The sequence below is a fragment of the Eubalaena glacialis genome, chromosome 1 (assembly GCF_028564815.1).
Source record: "Eubalaena glacialis isolate mEubGla1 chromosome 1, mEubGla1.1.hap2.+ XY, whole genome shotgun sequence".
In the NCBI taxonomy this organism is placed as follows: domain Eukaryota; kingdom Metazoa; phylum Chordata; class Mammalia; order Artiodactyla; family Balaenidae; genus Eubalaena; species Eubalaena glacialis.
The window spans coordinates 180,233,310-180,260,665 of record NC_083716.1 but is presented as its reverse complement, the minus strand read 5'-3'; the positions used below and the strand labels follow the sequence as shown (position 1 = coordinate 180,260,665).

The 27,356-nt window shown below is 40.8% G+C and overlaps 1 protein-coding gene across 5 annotated transcripts in view; it reads right to left on the bottom strand.

Moving 5' to 3' along the window:
- RAPGEF4 (Rap guanine nucleotide exchange factor 4) overlaps nt 1-27,356 on the bottom strand; it is a 304,737-nt gene that overhangs the window by 76,305 nt on the left and 201,076 nt on the right. For all 5 annotated transcript variants that reach the window (XR_009700414.1, XM_061184992.1, XM_061185019.1 and 2 more), the window contains 4 exons: nt 10,185-10,238; nt 9,766-9,872; nt 5,865-5,986; nt 4,089-4,272 (listed from right to left, as the gene is read on the bottom strand). Coding sequence is in view for 4 of the 5 variants with exons in the window: in XM_061184992.1 (XP_061040975.1) it covers nt 4,089-4,272; nt 5,865-5,986; nt 9,766-9,872; nt 10,185-10,238 (467 nt within the window). In the remaining variant the exon portion in view is untranslated. The remainder of the gene's footprint in view (nt 1-4,088; nt 4,273-5,864; nt 5,987-9,765; nt 9,873-10,184; nt 10,239-27,356) is intronic.

Genomic DNA, 27,356 nt, shown 5'->3' with positions numbered 1-27,356 from the left:
AAAAATTTCCCCTGAAGCTCTATTCTGTTTTTTAAACTACAGAACATTCTTTCATAGTTTGACAGTTAAAATGCCGCAGTTAATGTAATAAACAGAGAATTTTTCTAAGTAGCCTGTCAAAACAAGTGACACGTTTTTTTTTTGCTAGTGAGTCTCAGATTCAGAACAATAGGAAGTACCTTTCAAAGCAACATCTTCATTATACAATCAAATTCTCAAAGTAATCTTCTCATCAAAGAATATTGTGTTATTTCTTTCTCAGTAATTGTCAGAGTTCTGCAACCTCTCTGGCAGTGGTGACTATTATAAAATGCAGCTGTGCTGAGTTACTATATTGGGGGGTCTTGCCCCGGTCAATATGGAACCAATGCATCTCATGCCTCCACATTTCTTAATGACTTGGCAGTCTGGGCAGTAAAAAGTCAACGTTTACAGAACCTGTGAACATGCCCTCAAGTTCCTAGGAGCAAAGTGCTCGGCTGCTCTCTTCAAGGACAGCAGTGATACCATCAATTCTTGATCAACTCAGCTTATTTTCTTTCCACTTAAATAAAGTAGAAGCTCCAAAGGTTATTATCAGATCAAAAAAATGGTGTGTGTGTGTGTGTGTGTGTATAGTTTGAAAGTCTGTCTCATTAAATTAGATTCCTTCTTTTTCACTTTTCCATTTCTTAGGGGCTGTCATTCCAATAGAAAGGAAATTTAAGAGTACCAAGTCAAAAGAACTACCAGCCCAATTCCAACATTTGCGGTTTCATAAAACCTGAAAAGATGGGAAAATCCCAAGGGCGCCCAAAATGATGTACCTTGGGATACTGGTGAAACCTGTACTTTAGCAGCCAGTGATAGGCTAAAAAAGTCCAAACTTTGGAATGTAATTTTCTCTGAAGAATCTTTGGGCTGCCAAGGATCATGTGATTCAATGCTGTACGGAAGAAAAAAGAAGCACAAGTACAGGCTCCTATTTCTAAGGGTAACTCATGAACCCAGCTCTCAGGCTCTTGCGAGGGTGAATCAAACAATTAGCACAAATATCCCTTGTGTGGTGCTTCGCACACAACCAGCACTCAATATATGTTTGTTGCATCTGAATCTAATTTGGGAGTGCCTATCCCATTGGATTATAAACTCTCCAAAGGTAGGAACCATTTTGCTACTTTTTAAAAACATCTTTGGTAGATGCTCAAAAATATTTGTGAATTGAATGGCATTTCTGTCTCCCTTGAAGCAAGGGAGAGCTGAGGGAACATCAGAGCTGGGGCTATATGTTCATTTATTCATTCATTCACTAAGCAAAGGCTTACTGATGGTCAACTTGGTGTAAGGCACAGAGCTAGGGATATGGCCTTTTCTAACTTCCACAACAAGTTCAATTTCCCTCTCCATATTACATTCTATCAACATACACTACATTTTCCTTTGTAGCATGTAATGCAGTGGTGATTAAATGATTACTTGCATAACTAGTTGTTTATGGTCTGTCTTCTGTCCTAGACAGAAAGCTCCAGGAAGGAGGTGCAACCCTCTAGTTCAATGCTGTAGCCTTTGCAACTAACATAGTATCTAGGACAAAACAGATGTTCAATAAATATTGGTTAAATGACTAAATGAACCAATGAATGAAGTAAAATGAGCTATGTCTTTGCCTTTAAGAAACTCACAGTTTCCAATAATGTTTCTCAACAGGGGCCTTCTTTTCAGGGCAGCTTATTTTGGAGGGTTCTAGGTACTGGTGTGTGTTCAGCATCCCTAGGTCCTACAACTACCCAGCAAAGGCCAGCAGTGTGGCAACCAAAACCCCCTCCCACATTTCCTGACGCCCCTAGGGGCTGTCCCCATCTGATTCAGAACCACTGTGTGATGTGGGCTTGAATGAAGAGGGCAGCAAGAAGAGCAAGAAGGGATGGAGCCAGCAAATGATGAGGAGGTAAACGAAGGACAATAAGACACGGGGGTGTGGGGAAGAGAGAGGGGAAGCAGTCTGCCAGGAAGGAGAACACGGCTTAGAGTGGGGGCCTTCATCTCAGTTCCCCAAGCCCTGGGGATTCTCCCGTGGCTCCCCAACCCCTGTGGTCCTTGAGGGCAGAGAAAACATAAATTACTGGGCAGTTTTCTTGACTACGACGCATGATGAGGTCAGTGAAGCTCTGGCTTTTCTGTTTGATATTTTGGATTTTCCAGCAACATTTTTGTTTGAAGAAAGGGTTTTGGGGCTAAAGGAGCTAAAAACCATGGCTCTGGAGTTAAGGATGACGATGCTATCTGGGTGGAGGGAAGGCCTTTGAAACACATGGTGCAGGACATTAAGACCCAAGAGGAAGTTGTGACAAAGGGGTCATGGTGTGACAAAAAATGAGCTATGCTGAAGAGCCTTTTTGCAGCATGGAGTAAGGGCAAGGGAAAGGGGAGAATCCTGGGGAAAGGGAAGGAGGGTGCAGTGAGAGGCTGCTGTGAGTTGGTGTGCGGGGCCCACACCGGGAAGCTGGTCTGAGGGACACCTCGCTCTTGGAAAGCGCCCAGGGGACACGCGAGACGGGTAAAGTATAACGCTCTTGTCGAGCCCCGCTGATGAATGGAGGTCGGCCAAGCCAGTGACTCAGAGTCGACACCCACAGCTGGCGCGCACCGGTTGCCGGGTGGAGAGGGATTTCATTTCCAGCAGAAAAACATAAGCCCTGTGTGCAGTGGTTTCAGATCCAGGGGCCAAGTCACCTCTCACTGAAAAGGTTTCCCTGAGGTTGGGACTGAGGCATACCCTTCTTCACATGCCCTGTGGCAATTAGCTGAGTGCCCTGAACAGATGGGGGCTCAGTACAGTCTTTCTGGATTGATCTGATAAAACTCTTCGGAGTCCTCAACTTTAGCTGATGGTCAGGTGGGTTTCCACTGAGCTGGAAGGGAGGGAGCACCTCACTGGCTGACTGGAGGCCTTGAAGAGTTTAATGGAGCAGTGGTGTTCTCTTAAGAATGTGTCCTTAAGATAAAAACTCTAATTCGAAAAGATACATCCACCCCTATGTTCACTGCAGCACTATTCACAATAGCCAAGACATGGAAACAACCTAAATGTCCATCAACAGATAAATGGATAAAGAAGATGTGGTGTATATATATATATATATATATATATATATATATATATATACACACACACAGTGGAATATCACTCAGGTATAAACAAGAATGAAATAATGCCATTTGCAGCCACATGGATGGACCTAGAGATTATCATATTGAGTAAAGTAAGTCAGACACAGAAAGACAAATATTATATGGTATCATTTATATGTGGAATCTAAAAAGTAATACAAGTGAATCTATATATAAAACAGAAAGACTCACAGACATAGAAAACAAACTTATGGTTACCAAAGGGGAAAGGGAGGGGGAGATAAATTAGGACTATGGGAATTAATAGATACAAACTACTATACATAAAACAGATAAACAACAAGGATTAACTGTATAGCATAGGGAACTATATTCAATATCTTACAATAACCTATAGTGGAAAATAATCTGAAAAAAATATAAAACTGAATCACTTCATTGTACACCAGACACTAACACAATACTGTAAATCAACTATACTTCAATTAAAAAAAAAATAAAAAAAGAATGTGTCTTTAAGCTAAGGAGCAGAAGCCTCCGCGTGGGCTGAAAGAATGTGCTGAATGAATGAATGAATGAAAGCAGGCATACAAGCTCAGGTATGAGGTCTAATGGTTCTGACGACCTCTGTCCTATTGCATCAGGAAGAAAGGGGCTTCCACAGTCTGGCACAGAAGCAGAGCAGTTTGTTTGTCAGGGACCAAAGGTCATTTAATATGTGGACCCAGTTTTGACATCCTGAGCCAACTGCGAAAAATCTCTATAGTTTTAACTCATGCAAAAGGGAACTGGAACGATCTGGCTCAAACATAGAATAAAACAACAAGAGGCAAACACATCTGTCACTCCTTCGGCATCTCTCCTTTGGCCCTGGGGGAAGGAAGGCCACGTCTTTTGAAGTCAGCGTTGCTTTCCTCCGCCCAGGTGCGCACCTTTGCACGGGTGACCTGCAGGGGGCGCCACACGCCCTCACTCACGGTTTGCGGAGGATCATCCTCATGTGGGCGTCGGGGCCCATCTGCGACAGCAGCAGCATGGTGTCTTGCAGCTCCTCATCACACTCCTTTTTCTCCTCCTCTGTAGGCAAAGGCGCATCCTCATGCTCATCATCCAGAAATCGATAAAATAAATATTTATCTTGGAAATGATGCTCCTGGTCCACTATGGGAAACATGGAGGCAAGCGTCAGCTGCTGCACCTCTGCCTCACGGGCCCGTTTACCAGAAACGAAAGAATGGTGTCGGGCAAGTGAGCCAAGTGGCAGCAAAGTGTGAGACACCTCACCCTTCTCCCTCGGCCTCACCCAGGGCGGTGCAGCTGTGGGACGCGACCTCCGGGCTGCAGTCATGCACCTCACAGCCCTCTCTGACCCGCCCATCTCCTGAGCTGCCCTGGGACTCTCTTATGAGAACCTGCCAACTTTCCTGACATGAGCACTCTGACCGGCAAAAATTGCCTTGGTGACATTTTCTAGCATGTGGGTTATATGTCCTAAACACGAAAATAACCACCTGCCAGATCATGCTCTATAATGTTTGTTTGGTTTTTTTTCAAAGTACAGACTTAGCAAAAAACAAAAAACAAAACACAACAAAAAAACCGACTTCGTCAGGAATCAGAATTGATGTTTTTCTTTCTATATGTACTGCTTAGAAACATGTCTGTCTGCAGTTAAAAAATTAAAATAAAATTGTCTGAACAAAGGTGACAAGACCAAGCATCTAGGTCATATACCCCTAGGATCTTATGGTAATTTCCTTCCAGTTCAAGTTTTAAAGAGTTTTTTTTTTTTCTTATTCCCTTTAAACAAGAAGATTTAGATCTCAGTAGGACAAAGTCATAAACTTGGCTCAGAATCCCTCATCTATGTGTCTGAAAGCTCTTAAACCCCTTTTCAGGAGGGAGCACCAACGCTATCCAAAGATGAGGAGGAGTGGCAGGACCCTTGCTGCTCAAAATATGATCCCTGGGACTGCAGCATCTGCATCATCTGGGAGCCTTTGGAAATGCAGACTCTCTGGACCCATCCCAGCCCTGCTGAATCAGAATCCGCATTTTAACAACAGTTCCAGGTGATTTGTATACACAGTAAAGTCTGTGAAACACTGGCAAGAGCATCATTAGATTCCCAGGTATTTAAAAATTAAAGGAATGATTTTAATAGTTTGTCAGTTTGGAAAAGTGACCTTTAAACAAATGGCATGAGCAGTTCAATCACAGCTCCACTCCAGTCCTGAATAGCTACTCTGCTCAGTTATAGCCCCTGTGGATACCAGGGGCTACGCCACAGAGCACGCTCCTGATATTACGTGTGGGTACAAAAATTGGCTCTCCCAGAAAACTCAGCTTCTGAATTCAGTACTCTCTTTCACGTCATCAGCCCGGCCAAACACTTTGTTGCTCTTCCGTCGGCCCCTGCATCAGGACCGCTATGCAATGCTCAGAGTATAATCATGCTATCGATGAACCGTGAATGCAAACTAATAAACATAATTGGAACTGATGCACTCGGGTTTCAATTTCATTTTCCCTTCATCCGCTCTCCCAAGTTAGGAAGGTACAATGGTGGAACACTGCAATCAACGGCATCCACTTGCTGCATTTGTATTGCTGAATGAAGATGCCAGCTCTGCGGGTCCCTAAAGGGATCATGATTCTTTCTGGCCCATGTGGGAGTTCAGCCACAACCTACCTAGGGGAGTGCACTTCCTCGCATTTCTTGAGGGTTTTCCAGGGACCGTGGCTCATCTTACCGTGGTTGAGAACACCGTCTTCTACCAGGACTTGCCACATGCCAACAGCTTGGACTCGGGAGTGAACACACGGGGTCTGCTGCAGCATCCAATCCACCAGCTCGGTCCCCACGCAGCACTGTCTAAGGGGTGGCAGGACACAAAGGAGGGGAAGTCACCCCCTTGCAGATGAAGGACGGGAGATGGCTTCTGAGAGGAGGCCCTCCCACAGGGCTCCATGCTCTTCCACCCTAAGAGGTCTCATGGCAAACAAAGCACTGCATGATGTGGCCTCAGGTCCTCAAACTTTTGTACAAACCAATAAAACCACTCAACTCACGAGAGAATCTTCTAGGCAAGGCTGGCTAAACGGAAGAGCATTACAGGCGGCAGCCCCAGGGGAGACTAAAGGGCAGCTAGACGGGGAGCATGATCTGGCAAGCGAATCCCAGGGCCAGAAACTCTTGAGCCGGTCCCAGAAAAATCTCGGTGTAAAATGAAGGCAAAGCCTAATTCTGACTTCCTTCACCGGAGCCTTTTGAGGAATGAGTTAAGGTTTGTGAGGCCCTAGGAGGTGCTCCGTGAAAGGCTACGTGTAAATGCAAAATTATATAGCACTTTCTATTTTCAAGTAATACTACTGAGCTTGTTTCCTGGGAGAAAGAAGCAATTAGCGATGCAAGTCTCTGAAAAAAGTTTGATGCACTTCGACACAGCCTGTCATCTGAAGAGCTCCAAATCCTTTCTGTACAGGCACATGTGCATCCCTATGATGCCCCTCTGTGGTAAGCTGGTCAGGATGGGCAGACTACGTGCATTAGTTAGGAAACACATAACTAGACACACATATTAGGAAACCTTCAGTGGGGAGAGAGGTGTTCGTGGCATAACTGTTCAACGGAGGAAATGGGATCTTGAAGTCCGAGGGAGGAATCCCAAGGGACAGGAATAAGCAGGGAGTTTCAGAGCAGCTGGCTGCCTGCAGCTGAGTCTGAGTCACTGGTGACCTCCCCTCCTGTGCTGAGGATGCCACCATCTCTGGGGCACTAAGACTCATTCCAGCCCAGGGAGCTCCTCTCTAGTTTGAACTGGAGGAGATTCCCAGTGCTGGTCCATTTTAGGAAGAGCTTAGCCTGGGAGAAGTCATGAGATCCAGCACCAGGTCTACTACTTATTAGCTGTGTGACTCTGGCCATATCGTTTCAAATCTCTGGTTCTTAGTTTTTTCATCTATAAAAGAAAAGAGGAGAAAAAGATGGCTTCAAAGGCCATGTCCAGTCCTAAGACTCCAGGAACTCTGAAATCTATCAGAACTCCTGGGATGTCCTGATGCGGGTCTGACCCAAGAATACAGCACAAGGAGGACGTCCTGAGAAGGCTGTTAGATTTCTAGGACTGCTCCGATTACAGTCCATACCCACACTTTAGAGCTTCAATGGGCAAAGAGGCACCTAGTTACTATTCACTGTGAACCAAACGTATGATCTGTCGTGTTCCTCATCTAATCTGAGAATTTATTAATGGGAAAAGTCATGTAAAAGTATAAAAAAAATCAATTTCATGTGGTTTTTAATTCAATGATTACTTTTACTAAAAAGAGCATATGGTGTTGAGATGATCCCAGAGCCTCTCGGCCCTGGGACAGGGTGTAAGAGTCTTGCAGTCAGAACACAGAACAAAGACACACAGCTGTGCCACTTGTGGCTGGTGGAATCACCGGGTTTCCTCTCTATTAATGATCTTTAGCTATTTTAAAATCGACAGCTGATCTCTAGTGTGGTGATCACTGGGGGTGATGCTGCATCTGGGGAGACTTCAATCCCTTTGCACTGCAGTCATGATAGAAGTGGCGGCAGGTGAAAACAGGAGGGAGGGAGAGGATGGAACTGGAAACAAGATCTGGGACCAGGCACTCAAAATGTCCTGCAGGAAAAAGAAATCATGCCTCTGGCTTCTGGTTGCGTCCATGGGTCATTATCAACAGATCATTAATTTGTGTCATAAGGTGTGGAATAGACATAACACCTATATTTCAGGGGGTTAAAGTCTTAGGACTATGGAGCAAGAAAGAGATTATGGTTTCTGACTTCTAATTTCCATTATTTGTCACCAAAGATGACATCTTTAATGGAATTTCCCTAACGCAAGTCAACACTTGGGAAAGCATAATCACATCTTAAATTAAGGGAATATAAATTTAAAAAGAAAAAGGTCCTTTAGCTGTATGAGATTTTTGAGATCCACTTAATGAGTTAAAGAGTTTGAACTCTCTCTCTGAGGACATGGACACATGAGTTTAACCTTGACTTCCCTCAAAATTGTAACAGTGTGTAGGAACTACAGACGCCAAAAAAAGAATGAACTTCCAGAGTTGAAGGAAAAGGCTTCCAAATGTAATCAACCAAAATGGTAGCTGGTAAATATCCACATTAAAAGGGCAAGAGGAGCAATCTGTCTTAAGAGAGGGAACATGCCCTAAGAGGAGCATGCTTCGGATTAAAGTCTTTCTCAAATCCCATCTCATTTCCAGAATTCTATCAAGAAGAGGCCAATCTAAATGTAACAAACTGCCAGTTTTGGTCTTATAAACATATTCATGACAAATGCAAGCAGAAGAGTGTTAGTTTGCAGGAAGTGCCGAAAAAGTGATCCAAAGAGAAAGAATTTGCAATGTGTTTCCATCTCTGTCCTTGGGAAAGAGACTGGATTTGAGGTACATATACTGGAAGGTTTGCTCTAGGGTAAACCGGGTATAATTTTACAGGTACTATCATGGTTGATGGTCACTAGAAAGATATATATATATATATATGTATCCTTTGTGGTCACTTTAAAATTTGTATCCTAGCTTTTCACTGTGTCTTATGAATTTGGTTCATGTGAATCAAATGGGTTTTGACTCATGCTAAGTCTGATGGGTTCTGAGGTCATGTCTAAACGAGGCTAAATGAGAGTCCGACTGATTGCTGAAAGAGGGTTGTGAGTCTGAACCGTGGGCGCAGGGAGAGGGAGTGAAGGCTTTTGTGCCATAGACAGGACGTTCTAGTTCCTAAACCGCTGCTGAGTTGATAAAATCAAGAGTTAAAGATTAGACATGAATTCTTCATTTACCCACCATGGTTCAGTCATTCCAGAAGGTCAACTAAATCATACAGCCCCTGTCTTTATCATTTCTTAACTCCAGTGGCAGCTATAATGAGTCTTTATTCTATATGATCATAGATGTGAAACAGAGTTGCATATCTTACTATATGCATACTAGAATGAAATCCTACATTAGAAAGTAAATTATGTAAAGGGCATTTTATATTTTTTTCACGCCTGTATCCTTAGGGATACCTGCCCAGTAGGTGCTTAATAAATGTGTGGAATGAATGAATGACAGAATGAATGAATGAAACTTGTAAATCAACCAACCTTGGTTTAAATCCTGGCACTGCCATTCACTAGATTTGTGACTTGGTCAAGGAAAACTATTTAATCTCTTCTGAGCCTCAGTTTTATCATCTGAAAAATGGCCACACACCTACCTCGCAGGTTGTGATGAGGATGAAATGAGATAATATATATAAAGTGCCCTGGTACAGGGCTTCAAGTACAAATGAACACTTAGTAAATGTTAGTTGAATCTCATCTAAATCTAGTAGTTTTCCTAAAATACACTTTAGCAAACAGAATTACAAAAGTTTTCTATGTTCATCACAGTTAAACCAATGTCTAAGCAAATTAGTTTAGGAGTAACTCCTGGGAATATGAAGGCTAATTAGAGTTAAGTGGGGATCCAAGACAAGCTTAACTTCCAGAACCTGGAGGATTATAAAACATGCTGCCCATGGATGGAAAACAGAGAAACACAAGTTTGTTCTAACTTCACTAATCACGAATCTGAGGGGGCCACAGCCTTTAGAATTATTGCACATACCTGTATGTCTTTAGGTGGTATTTTCTATCTCTTATCATGTGAGGTGCTCGAGAGAGAATGGCATTTCGTAATATTTTTCCAGCCCTGAGGATCTTCTCTGAAGGAACCTGAATTTTAATCAGATGGGAGGAGGGGAAGAGAAAGGAGAGTTTATAGATGGAAAACAAACCAGATGCATCACTAAATCACTTTCCAATCTGACTCTGCACTTGAAAAATAAAATTCACTCATACATTTGCATTGTTCACTTGTGTGACATGTCACTGTTTTATACTGAGAACTGAGACACACCGATATGTACTGTTTCTAGAAACTGTGTCCACAGTTTCCTGATGTGATGCTCTGACATACGGACCACTTCCAGTAGTTACTTAAGAAGCTAGCTCTGCTGGCTCATCAACCCACCTACATCCCATTACCTTGGTAATGGTGTTAGCAGGACGAAGAGGAACGTGAGGTTCAATGAGAGGTGTCTGAAAAATAAAATGTTAAAGCAAAAGAAAATTAAACAAAAAGTTCACTAAAGAAAATTATGGGTCGGGGAATAATAAGAAACATCCATTTATAAAACTCAAAATAGAATTAAAAAAACAAGAGAGAAAATCTGCCTAAAGAACTTGAATGCACAGGCATTCAAAGGGCAAAATTAAGACCATTCGATTTGCCAAAATTTAAACACAAATTATTAAAAATGAAAAAAAACAAACAGGAATGATTAGATGTTTGCAGGCTTAATGAGAAGGGAATCAATATCTACTCACAGCATAACAAACATCAGGGCAGAGGAAAAAACAAAAGAAGATAAACATGAATAGAGATTAAAATGACCTATCTCAGGGGATAGGGATAAAGGACTGATTTAGAATGGAAATGAGCGACTTCATCCTCTCTCATGTAGTTAAGATTCTTTTCCTGCAATTTGTATTGTTAGAAAGTTTTAATTTTTAAATGATGCTTCTTTGTGGTTTTACATACTCAAGTTCCTCAAACGCACTGGGGCAGCTAGTGTACCATCTCTTTCATCTGCAAAGTGGTGTACAAAGTTTTCAGGATTCTGTGACTATCAGAACAGCTCTAGGATCTAGATAAAGCCCCTAGCACTATTCACATTCTTCAGATGAAGGTGCTGAATTGGAATCCCAGGGAAATGACTTGCTACACAGCTACACAGCTGAGTCCCCTAGTCCTACTGAAACCCCTTCACTCTATTTTTCTGAAATATCTGGTAATGGCAAAGATATATTCTGTCAAAGGTGGTGATAGAACCATCAACACAATGCTGTTTATGCCACTTCCAGAAGGTAAGTAGTAGATTTACCTATGAGATTGCAGTGGACAGAATAATGGCCCCCAAAGATGTTCATGTCCTTATCCCCAGAACCTATGAATACGTTAGATTACATGGCAAAAGGGACTCTGCAGATGTGATTAAGTTAAGGATCAAAATAAGCAGATTATTCTGATGTTTCTAGGCGGCTCCAATGTAATTGTAATTGTAGGGTCCTTAAAAGATGGAAGAGGGAGGCAGAAGAGTTAGAACCAGAGAGCTAACTGTGGGAGTAGGACTCAGCCCGATTTTGCTGGCTTTGATGGTGGAGGAAGCCAAGAGCCAAGGAATGAGGGCAGCCTCTGGAAGATGGAAAAGGCAGAATAATACATGATTTCTCCCTGAAGCCTTCAGAAGGAACGGGCCTGCTGATACCTTGATTTTAGCCCAGTGAGACCAACTTCAGACTTCTAAACTACAGCACTATAAGGTTATTCATTTGCATTTCTTTAAGCTTGTGGCTTACACAATTGGTTACAGCAGTCACAGAAAACTAACACAGAGATTATTATACTTTATACTAAAAACCCATACTTTTTGCAAATAGAAGCCATTGCATTGAAAATAAATAGGTAGGTTTTTCCTTTGTCCTAATATATAATCAATAGGGAAAATAAAAAGTCAATATTAATTTTAAATACTTTAGGTACCTAAATATGAATATACATGTATAAACATATGCCTTGCTTTTTATTAACAATAAATTTCAGATGGGTTGCTGCTTTTAATATTATAATAGAATTAAGGAAAAAAGGGAAAAGAATCCTAAGTTTTAAGAACAGCATAGATGAGACACAGATGAATTTAGAATGAAATCGCACTGAACTTAAACATTTTCATCACCTTGCTGGCATCTAGACCTTTTCTTCCTCTGGAAATCACTAGAGCACAGATGTCAAGCAATATTATAATATTTTAGCAGCATTCTGTTTACAACTAGCATAGACCAAGGAATGTCCATCTGGTCAAATTCAATAGCAGCTTTAAACAGAGACCGACTTTGTCCTGAAGTAGCCCACGCTCTCTTATGGCAGACCTTTCATGGGAAAGGGACCGTGAGCTCACAGACTCCCTGTACCACCTCCTCAAAAAAGACAGAGAGAATTCCGTGATGCCAAATCACCTGGAATCATGTTCCAAAGGGGGGAGGCCAGCATGCACCAGGGCGCTGGAAATGTGTGCAGTCAAAACAGTTGATTATTTCCGGATTGTGAGTTCCCAGTACTCATGCACCTTGTCTCTTTACATTACACAGGTTGGTTTATATGTCTAGGACTGTGCCTCGTTATGCATCCAAATTGTAGAAGCCTCTGGCTATTCTTGAAAGTAACAGCAGAAACCCATTTCTTCTTCCTGTCTTAGAAGAAGGAAGTGTAGGTATATGTGGTCTAGAGTAGATGAATGTAGGATAAGCTTCTGAGGTAACCTTTTCTTTCCTATAGAAAAACAAAAATCTATTTTCCTTTGCAGTAGTCTTTGAGAGGCTGGCTGAGCCAGAGGTCAAGAAGATGCCCGTGCTTGAGGATTATTGATGAATGTTTATTCTTTGGTAGGCGCAATGAAACATTATTTGAAGATTGCATCTTTTTATTTGTTTCTACAAAAATGATTATATTTAAGCAAAATGCTAACAAGTGGTCCCTAGGTAGTCAATTTGGTTGGATAGTTCCCTTTTTGCTTCCTTGGAACCCTGAAAAGAAACTATTACCAAAGCAGGGGAAGCATCAGACTTCAACCAGCTCCTTTGATTTGCAACTTCTAAAGGAGCAAAACGTACACAGGTTGCCTTTTAGTGAGATAATCCCAGGACCAAGAGGCTGTTTAATCTGTTGAAAGGCAGCATTCTCAGAACCTTCCCTGGCTCAGAGGTTTTAGGTTTGGAGGCAACATAATGAATAGATGCTTTGAGAGGGGGACAGTCCCTTTATTTAAATAAAACCTCCAAGGAACACACGCAGGGTGAAAGCAGGGAAAGTTTTACTTGGGGGGGAGGGGAATAAAAACTTGTCTTTGAAAGGGACTCCATCCCGTATTCAGTTAGGCAAGCTTCTATGATCTAAGAGCTACGTTGGTGCCTAGCAGCCATGCGCTGTGAGGTAGAGGGCTGTGACAGGTAGGCCGGGTCCCTGGGACACAAAGTCACTGCCAATGCCTGTTCAGGGGCCCCTTCCATAGGGAGTGTGAATTTATTGCTTTTGTATCTGCTTATTTATTTCCTTTTTGGTTTCCCTTGGCTTTCAGGTAAAGGTTTTATTTTTGAGAATTTCACTTTAGCTGAGCTTTAGTGAAACGAGGAGAGGAATTTCATTTTATAAATTTCATTCCCTCAATAGGAGAGGGAAAGAAGCAGGACGGGGTGATTAGTGAGAATCCAAACAAGAAAAGCAGCCCTAAAAGCAAGACCAAGGACTTCCTGTGTCAGGCCTTTTACATGTGTTATCTTATTTTATTATTACTCTCATATTTTATTGAGAAAACTAAGGCCAGCAACACATAGGGACTTGAGCACACACAGCGAATGACTGCAAGAGCTGGGAAGTGAATCCAGGTCAGTCTTATTCCAGTGTCTACGCTGCAGGAACAATGACCCATCGCACCTGCTCTTTTCTCCTACAGATATCATGGCTCACACTGTGGAAGAGTTAACATTCCATTTAATTAAAGTTCATTGAGAAAAATGCATCTAAGCCCTTCTCAGTTACCAGGTACCAGAGTTGATCTTAGGCGTTTCCAGCAATAAGTGTTCATAACATCCTACTGAGATGACACATTAGCACCATGCATCATGCTTGGTCGGAATTAACTTTTTAAAGAGCAACTTTGTGACAATAAAACATTTGGCATTGAGGGACTGCCCTTCCAGGGCTGAGACAAATATACCAGAAAGGCAGGTAGCAGTTAAAGTCCAAGTGGGAAAATGGAAAGCACTCAGTATTTCCCATGGAGGGAACTTAATGCTGGGAACTAGCTTTACAGGTGGTGCAAGAGCTGAGAAGCCTAAGAGGCGATGAGGAGGTAACCTGGATGCTAGCCAAACAGGAAGCCCTCAGGTGGGGGGACAGAGGAAGGAGGAGGCGTTGCCAGAGCCGGAGCCAGGTGTCCTGGTGGGAGCTGGAACCCCGGAGGGCCTCCTGGTCCTAGAGGTCCAGCCGCTGCTGGAGATGCTGCCACCCTCCCACCGCTGAGGGGAGCTGGAGACCCTCCCGCATCCCATCCCTCTCCAACCATAAACCAGAGAAATAAGGAAAAGAATTTCATTTTATAAATGATTAAACAGAAGAGGGAAAGAAGGAGCTTGGTGACTGACATTGGTGAGAGGACGGATCAAAGCAAGAAAACCAACCCTAAAGGCAAAACCAAGGCCCTGCGGAGGTCGGCTTCCTTGTGATGCACAGCAGAGCACAGGGAGGGCAAAATACTGCTCAGAGGACAAACAGCCCAGGACCCTCCCACAGAGGGTGGTTGCTGTGCCCACAGAGTGGGCACAGGGTTGCTCCATGTTCCACCCCAGCCCTCTCAGCCTCTCCTATTCCATATCTCCCCAGCCACTCTTCCTGTTGGGCTACAGGTAAGGAAGGCGGGCAGTGGGTAGCATAGTGTGGGCCTTCATTAATGCTTCCTGGGCTTGGTTCCTAGGGCTGCCCTATGTTTTGATCTATAGCCAGAAAACGCATAGCACAAATGAGCCCTAGCAGAAACAGACCCCCTCTCTGATTAAATGTCATACCTTTCAACACATCAACCGTGTGCTGAGGACAAAAATTCTTCCTCCCTACCTGGGCATGAAAGAATCCGAATTGGGCTGTGAAAATGAGATCCTAAAAAGCTAGGCAGAGAGGACAGATAAAGGCAGAGGTATTCAGCTTTCTCTGCTTTTCTTGGCTTTCTCCCCTGAAGACCTCCCTCAGGAGTGACCGTAATTGGTTCTTGTTTGCTTCTGGAGAGGGGATGCATTCTACTGCTTTTTATTATGCTTATATTACTACTGAAAAGGAGAAACAGTAAGGGAAAATATTCCTTTTGGCACTAGAGCCAATTCAGAAATACTAATCAGGTGATGAAAAATATGAGTTTAGTCTCTATTATAACATCCACAATAACTCCCCAGTAGATCATTATGAGGTATAAGGCTCTGTAATAGGCCTCGTGAAAAACCATATTCAGGCCCTTTTGAAAGGGGGGGGGTAATTCTTTTTACTTAAGTATTTGCTCATAGAAGCCTTTTGCAAGGCACAGCATTTTAAGCCAAGAGATAAGAATAACAAGGTAGATTGGAACACAAAGCTCATGGCAGAACTCTGGCAACCCAGCGTAATAACATCATCTGAGCCCACATCCAATTCAAGTATTTAATGAAGGTGTATTATGTGCAGAGCAATGTGCTAGGCTAAAGTACAGACTCTGATAAAGAACCTGGTCTAAATGAGCTCTTGATCTTTTGGGGAAAGTAGAACTTCCATGGATTAAACAATTAGTGAGAATCTGGGTCAATGAATAAATGCAACAATATTCTGGATTTCAAATTCCCCTTTTCTCAGTTCAGGTGAGAAAATCTTTAGGAAGTGGGAAGAATATTTAATGTTTTTAGTGAAAATGATACACTTTTAGGAATTACATTCCCTTGTTTTGGCATTTTGGAATAATACAACTAAGGTCTTAGAAATGTGTGTCTCATTCTTGTAATAATTATCATCAGTATCATCATTCTTTAGTTGACCAAATGAAATTAAAAGTAGGAACTAAATCAGACTCATACAGATTTCACCACTCTGAAATAACTATGTAAGTTTTCCCATTTGTTAACTAATGGAAAAATTCATCTATAGACCTCTTTGGCTTCCATCGATAGGCTTTTTAAAGTTTAAAATTGACATGTAGATTTCCAGTTTCAGCTTCAACCTGTAAAAGTGGTCATTCCTGCTGTTACAAGAAAGAGCTGAACAAAGTGAAAATAATGACTTCTCTCAGGTTCATCAAAGAACTGAGTATGTCAAGAAAACTGCCACCCCGAAATCTGGCGAAATGGGGGAATCCAGTCACAGCTGACATTTGCCTACCTGGAGTGGAAGCCACAAACAGGTAGGAACACTTAAATGGTGTTTAATTAATTAAACCAGGAGGCCATCAGACTGAGGTGGCGCTAATGCCTGCTGGTCCGTGTAAGCAAACCAAAATCTAAGCCTGCAACTGCCTCAAGGTTCCAAGATTGAAACCCAAGGACAACCAATCACAGCCAGCTAGGCTTTATGCTACTGCCAATCAACAGTTTCCTAATTTTGCCTTCACCTTTTCTCTATAAAATTACCTCCCTGAGCTCCCATTGGTGGAGTGCTCCTAAGCACTTCCGGCTTTGTGCTGCCAGACTCGAATCAACTTTTGCTCAAATAAACTCTTAACATTTTTAACATGCCTCAACAATGGTCATTCTGATGATTTGCTGGAGGCTGAATGTGGAGTAACCTGGGAGTGAGAAACTCCTGGGGGAGATAGTCTTAGGTGGGCACCCACACTTTTGTGGGCTTTACCCCTTGGAATTCCTCCAAATTCTCATGGTGAAGAGCCAAAAATTATCTCCTTGTGGCTCTGGCAGGGGGAGGGGAAGAATGAGCATTATGATATAGAGCCAGAGCATTCTCCGTAGCAAAGGCCTGCTCTCCAGGGAAAAGACTTTATGAGAGTCTTATCCCACCTGGGGGAAGTGCATTTCTCTGACTCTAGTCTCCTCCGGCCTTCCTGTCTCACCTAAGGAAGGAAAAAGCAGCTAAGAAACAGTGGTGAAAGTCCCATGGCAGGGACACGGGCCCACTAAATGACTGAGATTTAATCACAAGAGTATATTCACTTCCCTTCTCCCCTTTGCCCCCCACAAATGCCAATATAAAAATAGTGGATTACAGCTGAATGAGTTGTGGATTCAGACTCTATCAAAGGAGGAGTTCTTAGGGAAGCCCAAACACAGCAGAGGAGACCAAAACAAGGACATTGGAGGAATTTGAAACCTCTGGAATCTATAGCTACAGCAAATATTAAACACAGCCCAACTCCTAACCAGATTAACATAAAACCTCACACTAAAGGCTTATTTATCTCAGTTCCTATTACCCAACACATCATGTCTGGTTTTCAACCAAAAATCACAAGGCATGCTAGAAGGCAAGGAAAACAGAGTCTGAAGAGACAAAGTAAGCATCAGAGCCAGACTCAGACATGATACAAATTTTGGAATTATCAAACAGGAAATTCAAATTAACTGTGATTAACACATTAACTATAGAGTAGTATTCCATTAATAATACTATTAAAAATGTAGACAATATGCAAAAATATATTGTGTAACAAAAGCAGAGAAACTAAGAAAGAAATGTCTTCCTTTCTTCTCCTTCCTCCATTGACCAGCAAGAGAGAAGGAAGAGCAGAAAGGGTATGGGAATGGGAGAATGGCACAACACAGCCCTCTAACAAGTGCTGGAACCACCAGCCTCAGTCTCTTCAGAGATTCAACTCCACCAAAAGCTAGAAGTTTAAAAAATGGATCTAGCAAGTTATTTTGTGGATATTAACAAACTTATGCTAAAGTTTATATAAAGAGGCAAAAGACCCAGAATAACCAACACAATTTTGAAGGAGAAGAATAAAGCTGGAGAACTGATGCTACTCCACTTTACGACTTACTATCAATATAAAGCTTCTGTAACCAAGACAGCGTAGTATTGACAGAAGAAGAGACAAACAGATCAACAGAACAGAACAGAAAGCCCAGAAATACACCCACATAAATATAGTCAACTGATCTTTGACAAAGGAGCAAAGAAAAACAATGGAGCAAAGACAGTCTTTTCAACAATGGTACTGGGACAACTGATGTCCACATGCAAAAAAATGAATCTAGACACAGACATTATATTCTTCACAAAAATTCATTCAAAATGGATCACAGGCTTAAACATAAAATGCAAAGCTATAAAACTCCTAGAAGATAACATAGGAGAATACCTACATGACCTTGGGTATGGCAATGACCTTTTTTTTTTTTTTGAGGTTGGGTCAGCCAATCTAGAGTGTTTGATATATTGATTATTTTCTATATACCAGACAGATCATCCAAGGATCCTACAATGTAGGAAAGTGAGACTTAGAGTAAGTGAACGTCCAAAGCCTCAGTGCTGTGAAGAGGGGAGACAGGACTGAAGCCCAAGACTGTCTGGTCTCAGAGCTCATATCTTCCCACCGTGCCCTGGGGACTCTAGGTTACCACTTTATTATGCAAGGACATAACTCAGGAACAGCCAGGTGGAAGAGGTGCATAGGGCAAGCTATGTGGGAAGTGGTGAAGAGCTTCTATACCCTCTCCAGGTGTACCACTGTCCTGGAATCTCTATGTGTTTACCAACCTGGAAGCTTGACGATGACTTTTTTAGATACAACACCAAAGGCACACAATCCATGAAATAAATAACTGATAAACGGAACTTTCATTAAAATAAAAATCTTCTGCACTGTGAAAGACAATGTCAAGAGAGTGAGAAAACAAGCCACGGACTGGGAGAAAAGATTTGCAAAAGACACAGCTAATAAAAGACTGTCATCCAAATTATATGAAGAACTCTCAAAACTGAATAAGAAAACAAAAAACCTGTTTAAAAAAGTGGGCCACAGACCTTAACACACACCTCACAAAAGAGGATATAGAGATGGCAAATAAGCATATGAAAAGATGCTCCACACCATCCACATCATATGTTACCAGGGAAATGTAAATTAAAACAACGAGACACCACTACCCACAGATATGAATGGCCAAAATCCCGAACACTGACAACCCCAAATGCTGACTAGTACGTGGAGCAACAGGAACTCTCATTCACTTCTGGTGGGAATACAAAATAGTGCAGCCACTTTGGAAGACAGTTTGGCAGTTCCTTACAAAACTAAACATGCTTTTATCACATCTGATTTAGCTATCGTACTCTTTGGTATTCACCCAAATTAGTTGAAAGCTGATGTGCACACAAAACCCTGCACACGGATATTTATAGCAGTTTTATTCATAATTGTCAAAACTTGGAAGCAACCAAGATGTCCTTCAATAGGTGACTGGATCAATAAACTGTGGTACGTCTTTATTCAGCACAAAAGGAAGTGGGTTATCAAGCCATGAAAAGACATGGAGGAACTTTAAATGCATGTTACTAAGTGAAAGAGGTCAATCTGAAAAGGCTACATACTGTATGATTCCAACTATATGACATTTTTGAAAAGGCAAAACTGTGGAAACAATAAAAAGATCAGTAGCTGGCAGGGGTTGGGGGGCAGGGATGAACAGGCAGAGCACAGAGGATTTTTAGAGCAGTGAAAATATTCTGTATGATACCATAATGATGAATATATGTCATTATACATTCGTCCAAACCCATGGAATGTATAACACCAAGAGTGAACCATAATGTGAGCTATGGACTTTGGGTGATTATGATGTGTCAATGTAGGTTCATCAGTTGTAACAAATGTATCCTCTGGTGGGAAATGTTGAAAACGGGGGAGGACATGCATGTGTATGGGCAGAGGGTATATGGAAATCTCTGTGCCTTCCCTTCAATTTTGCTATGAACCTTAAACTGCTCTAAAAAATAAAGTCTTAATTTAAAAATGGACATGACTATCCTTAGTAACTGAAATAATATTTTTTAGGGCCCAAAGTGACAAAAAATTTATGGACTAAGACTGAGTGTTGTTACGGTTGCTAAGTACCAGTGGGAAAGAAAGTAGTCAACTCAACACAGTTAAGAGTGGTTACCAGGGAGAGGGGATTATTTCATGTGTATATTTCACTGAGTTGAGACTCCTCAATCCACCCAAATAAATATACATGTTCATGTTTTTTTAAATTGTGGGAACCAAAGTCCATAGTTTAGTCTCAGGGGGAGTCTGACTATTTAGCCAGGCTTATAGAGCAGAACTTAAGTGTACTAAAGGCTGCTTGGCGAGTCCATAAAACTGGAACAAAGACGTCCCTACAAGAAAAGTGCTGCCCAGATGCTTCTGCTGACTGATCTGGGAGTACTGTTCTCTAGCAGGTGCTAGCAAATGGTTCAAGTTCCTCTCCAGCATCTCCTAATGCAATGCTGCAAGATGGCATGTTTTTAGAATGGTTCAAGCCCTAATCAATAAAGATTGTTTCTGATTTCTTCTAGTGGTGGGAGAGAGCCTCAGTAAGATACTAATCTTTCTTGTAATATGTAGGATATTGAGTGTTCACTTTCTAAGAGGTGTGTCTACATGTCTGTTAGATATGCCTAAGCCAGACTTGAGATTCTCCATTCCTACCTAGTAATGTTGATGCTGCTGGTCTGTGAACCACACTTTGAGCATCAAGGAATTAGTTGACTACCAGTAGCATCCTTTGGATCCATAAATTCATAAAATGTGAGTGTTTCCTAAAAATTGAGTCCAGTTGATACAATCATAAGGTCATCACCCTAACAAGATTTATATTACACAAATAAACCCATATGTTTTCTGGTTAAAGGAATCATTTCCCAGCTACTTATATTTTTATTTTCTGAATACTCAATCAAGTACCTCCCAGGAAAATTAAATGTTTACGATTTATTAAAGAAAATGAATTTGGCCTCTAGGAGTATTTGAATAAGATACTTAATATTCACAGATAACATACTTCAAAATTTCTGAATTAGAAATAACTCATCTCAACCAAATTCATTATATAAATATTTACTAAGGTTCCCACGCATAGGTATAACACAACATAATCCTTACATTACTCTCTTCAGGGAATAAGGTGAAAAATAATCACATTCAATATGAAATTAGTATTGGAAGATGAAGGAGTGTTTACAATGAGAGTCTAAATATCCATAGCATAAAGTATTTTCAGAATTTGCTGGGTATCTCAATCTGCATCCTTATTCTAGCTAGTGGAGGCAGAATAGGAATTTCTTAACAGATAATAAAAAACTCTCTGGAAGAGCCATAGAGACAGGGCGAGGGATGACTCAGCCATGGACAAAGCTCAAACCACACTGCAGGTTCCCTTGGCCAAGCCTCACGGCCTCTGCCGCGGCGCATCACTGATGATCACAAAGTACATGCGATGGATCCCAGAAACTCTGCCACTGCTCACCCCAAAACCCAGCCTCTTCCCTGCTACCCTCACCAAAAGAAATGGACTCTGCAAAGAGTGGCAGTTCGGGTCACATACTTGAACTTTAATTGTAGGACTGGACTTCTAAAAACTGCACTTTGAAAAACCCCAAAGTTCACATTCCTGCCCTACCAAAAAAACCTGGGAGAAATGGCGACCAACCTGGGTTGTTAAAATCTAAGTGTAGAGAACAGATTTATACATATAAACATGCACGTTTATATCATATAATCAAGATTACAGCTATCTTACATATCCTGAAAGAAAGGCAAAGTTCCCATCTCTTAAAATTTGGAAGTATTTTCAAAAATAACTCTTACAAAGGCATTTGGTAGAGATTAATCCTCAAAATTATGTAACATAATAACACACGATAACACAGTAACCTATAATATAATGAACTATCATGTTACGTAATTCTAGTTTGAATAAAAACGTGTAAATATCAACTTATTCCACGGACATTTGAGAATGTCCTCTGCACTGTGCTAAGCTGATTCCTTAGAATTCAAAGGGGATTATTCTGGCAAATGATGCAAAGTATGGGTGACAGTGCTAGGCTTGGGCTACAAAATGTTTAAAAATGAGATTGGCCCAATTAGAGATACACCCTCTGATACAATCTGAGAAGTTACAGAAATTACTTAAATCAGTCCACTACAGGTGATTTTTCTCATCCTTGGTGCTTTGAAGATTCATAATCAATGCCTTAGATGAAATAATTTAAAGAACCATTTAGGGAGATTAGTGATCATGTAAGGGTATTCCTGAATTTCTTGATTTTGAGAGATCTATGGACCATGTTCCCTACAGACATCAATTGTGTCCTGAGTTGACCTTCGGGCCCCTCTGCATCTCCTGAATTTCCATTACTGCAAATATTTCACTGTGCCACAGTTGTTTACATATCTGTTTCTCTGAGTACAAGACAAGCTCCTTAAAATCAAAAATTGTGTTCTTGTTATCTCAGAATCCCCATAGTGCTTTGTTCGTAGAGATTTTGCATTAAATATTTATTTAATACGTGGAGAAATCTCTGAGGAGTTTTTACTTGGCCATGGTATGAAAAGAATGGAAAGAATCTTCCTCTTTTCATTTCTGAAATTTCAGTTTTGGTCTTCATGGTTAGATACAGAAAGGCTAAGTTTATCGGATGTTGGCAGACAATTTGTGGACTATTTTGCTTTTGTTTCCTCCTTCCTAGGAATAACAGTTCTTTTCAGTTCATATCTGTAATATGTATTTTAAGAGCGGAAGGGAGAAACATTAAAGTTGACACCTTTGTAGTTCCTTTAGATCAAGGAAGTTCTTGAAAGCAGATTGTCCTATAGACATGAAACCATCCTTCTCTGTCATCTTGACTTCCTCTTATTTTTCTCTTGATAGACACAAGATCAGTTCTGAGTTTTCCCTGTTTTGTTAAGTACTTCTGAATGTTTTTTAGGCACTTTTGGAAAATTTCATACAAGTGATGGAACCTTCAAATGCACATACATACATCCAAAACTCTGCATGTAATTTCAGGGGTTAACAGACTTCCAGAAGTCCACACACGGATCCTAAATATAAGAATGCGTATTCCTAACACCCCAGAAATCCATTGCTAGACAAAAGCCCAAAAGAAATGTGTGCATACATTCACCAAGAGTCATACACTAAATGTTCAGAGCACAGCCATTCACAATAGCCCACCAACCACAGAACAGACAATATTCTGTGGTATATTCCCATAATACAATGAGAAAAAACAATTTACAACTGCACACAATAATGTGGATAAAACTCACAAACATAATATTAAATGAAGGAAGCTGGATACAGAAGGTATTACCAGGTGATTTCGTTTATCTAAAGTATAAAAACAGATTATCTTTAGTTGAAGGGGTGGCTAGAAGCAAACACGAGCTTCCTTCTGGGGTGGTGGTGAGGTTCTGTTTCTTGATTTGAGGGGCGTTTACCTGAGTGTGTTTGTGAAAATGTACTGAACTAAATGACGTGCATTTTTAAACATGTATATGGTAACCTTCAATAAAAAGTTAGAAGAAAACACCTGTTTTAGAATAAGAAATTAAAGGAAAAAAGAGAATGCATATATGTTTGTACGCATGGAAAGCACCTGGCAAAAACGTTACCACCATCAACCTCCACAGAGGGTGGCCTTCAGGAGTAGGACACTTGGCTAGAGAGTGAGCCTCGACCACCTAGCATCTTTAGACATATTCATTCATTTAGTGATTCTGGAAAAGTTTGGAATACTGATTGCAAATGTCAAGTATCTACTAATTAAGACAACATCAATGCCCTCAGAGGTAGGTAAATACATGAAAATTCAAAACAAAAAGAGTCTTATAGTAAGTCAGACTATAATTAATGTTTTACAGCTATTTGTTTTAAATACTAGCTATACCTGGTGAAGCACACCTTCTAGAAGATCACTGTAAGTATTAATAAAATATCAGTGTGCTTTATTTATTCATATATTCCACTGTAAATGCAATATGATCTCCTTCTTTTCAGATATAACACTTAAGAAGCCCAACAAGCTGACTGTTAAGAGAATGACAAGTGGTTATCTATAACCATATATAGGGTTCTGAAGGTATAAGTTGATTCTGTCAAAAGTCTCAGAAATTTTCACAAATTCTTCTACGTAATGCATTAAATTCAAAATAACAGACACACATTTAATGTTACATGTTGTGGAAACTCTACAATGACTTTTTTTCTAGTTACTTTTTTTAATTGAAGTATAGTTGATGTACAATATTATATAAGTTACAGCTGTACAATATAGTGATTCACAATTTTTAAAGGTTATACTCCATTTATAGTTAAAAATATTCCCTGTGTTGTACAATATATCCTTGAAACTTATTATTTTTTTTAACATCTTTATTGGAGTATAATTGGTTACAATGGTTAGTTTCTGCTTTATAACAAAGTGAAGCAGCTATACATATACATATATCCCCATATCTCTTCCCTCTTGCGTCTCCCTCCCACCCTCCCTATCCCACCCCTCTAGGTGGTCACAAAGCACGGAGCTGATCTCCCTGTGCTATGCAGCTGCTTCCCACTAGCTATCGGTTTTATATTTGGTAGTGTATATATGTCCATGCCATTCTCTCACTTTGTCTCAGCTTACCCTTCCCCCTCCCAGTGTCCTCAAGTCCATTCTCTAGTAGGTCTGCGTCTTTATTCCCATCCTGCCCCTAGGTTCTTCATGACTTTTTTTTTTTTTTAATTCCATATATATGTGTTAGCATATGGTATTTGTTTTTCTCCTTCTGACTTACTTCACTCTTATGACAGACTCTAGGTCCATCCACGTCATTACAAATAACTCATTTTCATTTCTTTTTATGGCTGGGTAATATTCCATTGTATACATGTGCCACATCTTCTTTATCCATTCATCTGTCGATGGACACTTAGGTTGCTTCCATGTCCTGGCTATTGTAAGTAGAGCTGCAATGAACATTGTGGTACATGACTCTTTTTGAATTATGGTTTTCTCAGGGTATATGCCCAGTAGTGGGACTGCTGGGTCATATGGTAGTTCTATTTTTAGTTTTTTAAGGAAACTCCATACTGTTCTCCATAGTGGCTCTATCAATTTACATTCCCACCAACAGTGCAAGAGGGTTCCCTTTTCTCCACATCCTCTCCAGCATTTATTGTTTGTAGATTTTTTGATGATGGCCATTCTGACTGGTGTGAGATGACATCTCATTGTAGTTTTGATTTGCATTTCTCTAATGATTAATGATGTTGAGCATTCTTTCGTGTGTTTGTTGCCAATCTGTATATCTTCTTTGGAGAAATGTCTATTTAGGTCTTCTGCCCATTTTTGGATTATTTGTTTTTTGATATTGAGCTGCATGAAGCTTATTTTATACATAGTAGTTTGTACCTCTTAATCCCCTACCCCTAGATTGCCCCTCCCCCTTTCCCTCTCTTCATTGATAACCACTAGTTTGTTCTCTATATCGGTGAGTCTGTTTTTTGTTGTTGTTGTTGTATTCACTAGTTTGTTGTATTCTTTAGATTCCACATATAAGTGATATCATACAGTATTTGTCTTTCTCTGTCTGACTTATTTCACTTAGCATAATGACCTCCAAGTCCACCCATGTTGGTGCAAATGGCAAAATTGCATTCTTTTTTTCATGGCTGAGTAGTATTCCATTGTATACATATACCACAACTTCTTTATCCATTCATCTGTTGATGGACACTTAGGTTGCTTCTATATCTTGGTAATTGTAAAGAATGCTGCTGTGAACATAGGGGTTCATGTATCTTTTCAAATTAGTGTTTTTTTGGATATATACCCAGGAGTGGAATTGCTGGGTCATATGGTAGTTCTTTTAGTTTTTTGAGAAACCTCCATAGTGTTTTCCACAGTTGTTGCACCAATTTACATTTCCACCACCAGTGTATGAGGGTTCCCTTTTCTCCACATCCTTGCCAACATTTGTCATTTGTGTTCTTTTTGATAGCCATTTTGACAGGTGTGAGGTGATATCTCATTGTGGTTTTGATGTGCATTTTCCTGATGATCAGTGATGTTGAGCATCTTTTCATGTGCCTGTTGCCCATCTGCATGCCTTCTTTGGAAAAATGCCTATTCAGGTCTTCTGCTCATTTTTCAGTCGGGTTTTTGTTTGTTTTTGAGTTGTAAGAGCTGCTTATATATATTGGATATTAACCTCTTATCAGTCATATCATTTGCAAGTATTTTCTCCCATTCAGTAGATTGTCTTTTCGTTTTGTCAGTGATTTCCTTTGCTGTGCAAAGCTTTTAAGTTTAACTAGGTCCCATTTGTACAAAGGACTTTTTAAAGTTAAGGTAACAAACAGTCAGGAAATGCATATACTTTTCCAGGTCCTCATTACCCATTTGTCAGTGTCAGCACTGATAGATCAGCAGGTAGGTTTCACAAAGTCAGACAGATGCCTGGTGCATCCACTGTCAATGGACACAAATGGATGAAAATCATATTTAGCTGAACCCCATATACATAGGTATTTTATAGAGACAGAGGGCAATAGCTGCTCAAGGTGACTCAAGGAAGCCTCTCCAGAGGAGGTGGGATTTGAATAAAGTCTTTAGGAGGATTTGATGGGTAGAGAGCAAGCAGAATGGCACTCTAGGCTGGAGCCAAAACCACAGACAAAGGAGTTCAAGGTATTCTGAGTGCCCTAGGATTTTGGCAAAAAGTTCCCCTCACCCACTCATATTTGGAGTTATTTTCTTAGAACCGATTGCCAGAGGTAGAATACCTAGGTCATGGTTCTTGCCACAGGCTGACAAACTATGAAGCTTGCACCGAAGGTAACTTTGTTGTTGTTTTTTTTAAAATTTTATTTATTTTTTTATACAGCAGGTTCTTATTAGTCATCAATTTTATACACATCAGTGTATACATGTCAATCCCAATCGCCCAATTCATCACACCCCCCCCCACCCCCCCACCACTTTCCCCCTTTGGTGTCCATACGTTTGTTCTCTACATCTGTGTCTCAATTTCTGCCCTGCAAACTGGTTCATCTGTACCATTTTTCTAGATTCCACATATATGCGTTAATATACGATATTTGTTTTTCTCTTTCTGACTTACTTCACTCTGTATGACAGTCTCTAGATCCATCCACGTCTCAACAAATGACCCAATTTCGTTCCTTTTTATGGCTGGGTAATATTCCATTGTATACATGTACCACATCTTCTTTACCCATTCGTCTGTTGATGGGCATTTAGGTTGCTTCCATGACCTGGCTATTGTAAATAGTGCTGCAATGAACATTGGGGTGCATGTGTCTTTTTCAATTATGGTTTTCTCTGGGTATATGCCCAGTAGTGGGATTGCTGGATCATATGGTAATTTTATTTTTAGTTTTTTAAGGAACCTCCATACTCTTCTCCACAGTGGCTGTATCAATTTACATTCCCACCAACAGTGCAAGAGGGTTCCCTTTTCTCCACACCCTCTCCAGCATTTGTCGTTTGTAGATTTTCTGATGACGCCCATTCTAACTGGTGTGCGGTGGTACCTCATTGTAGTTTTGATTTGCATTTCTCTAATAATTAGTGATGTT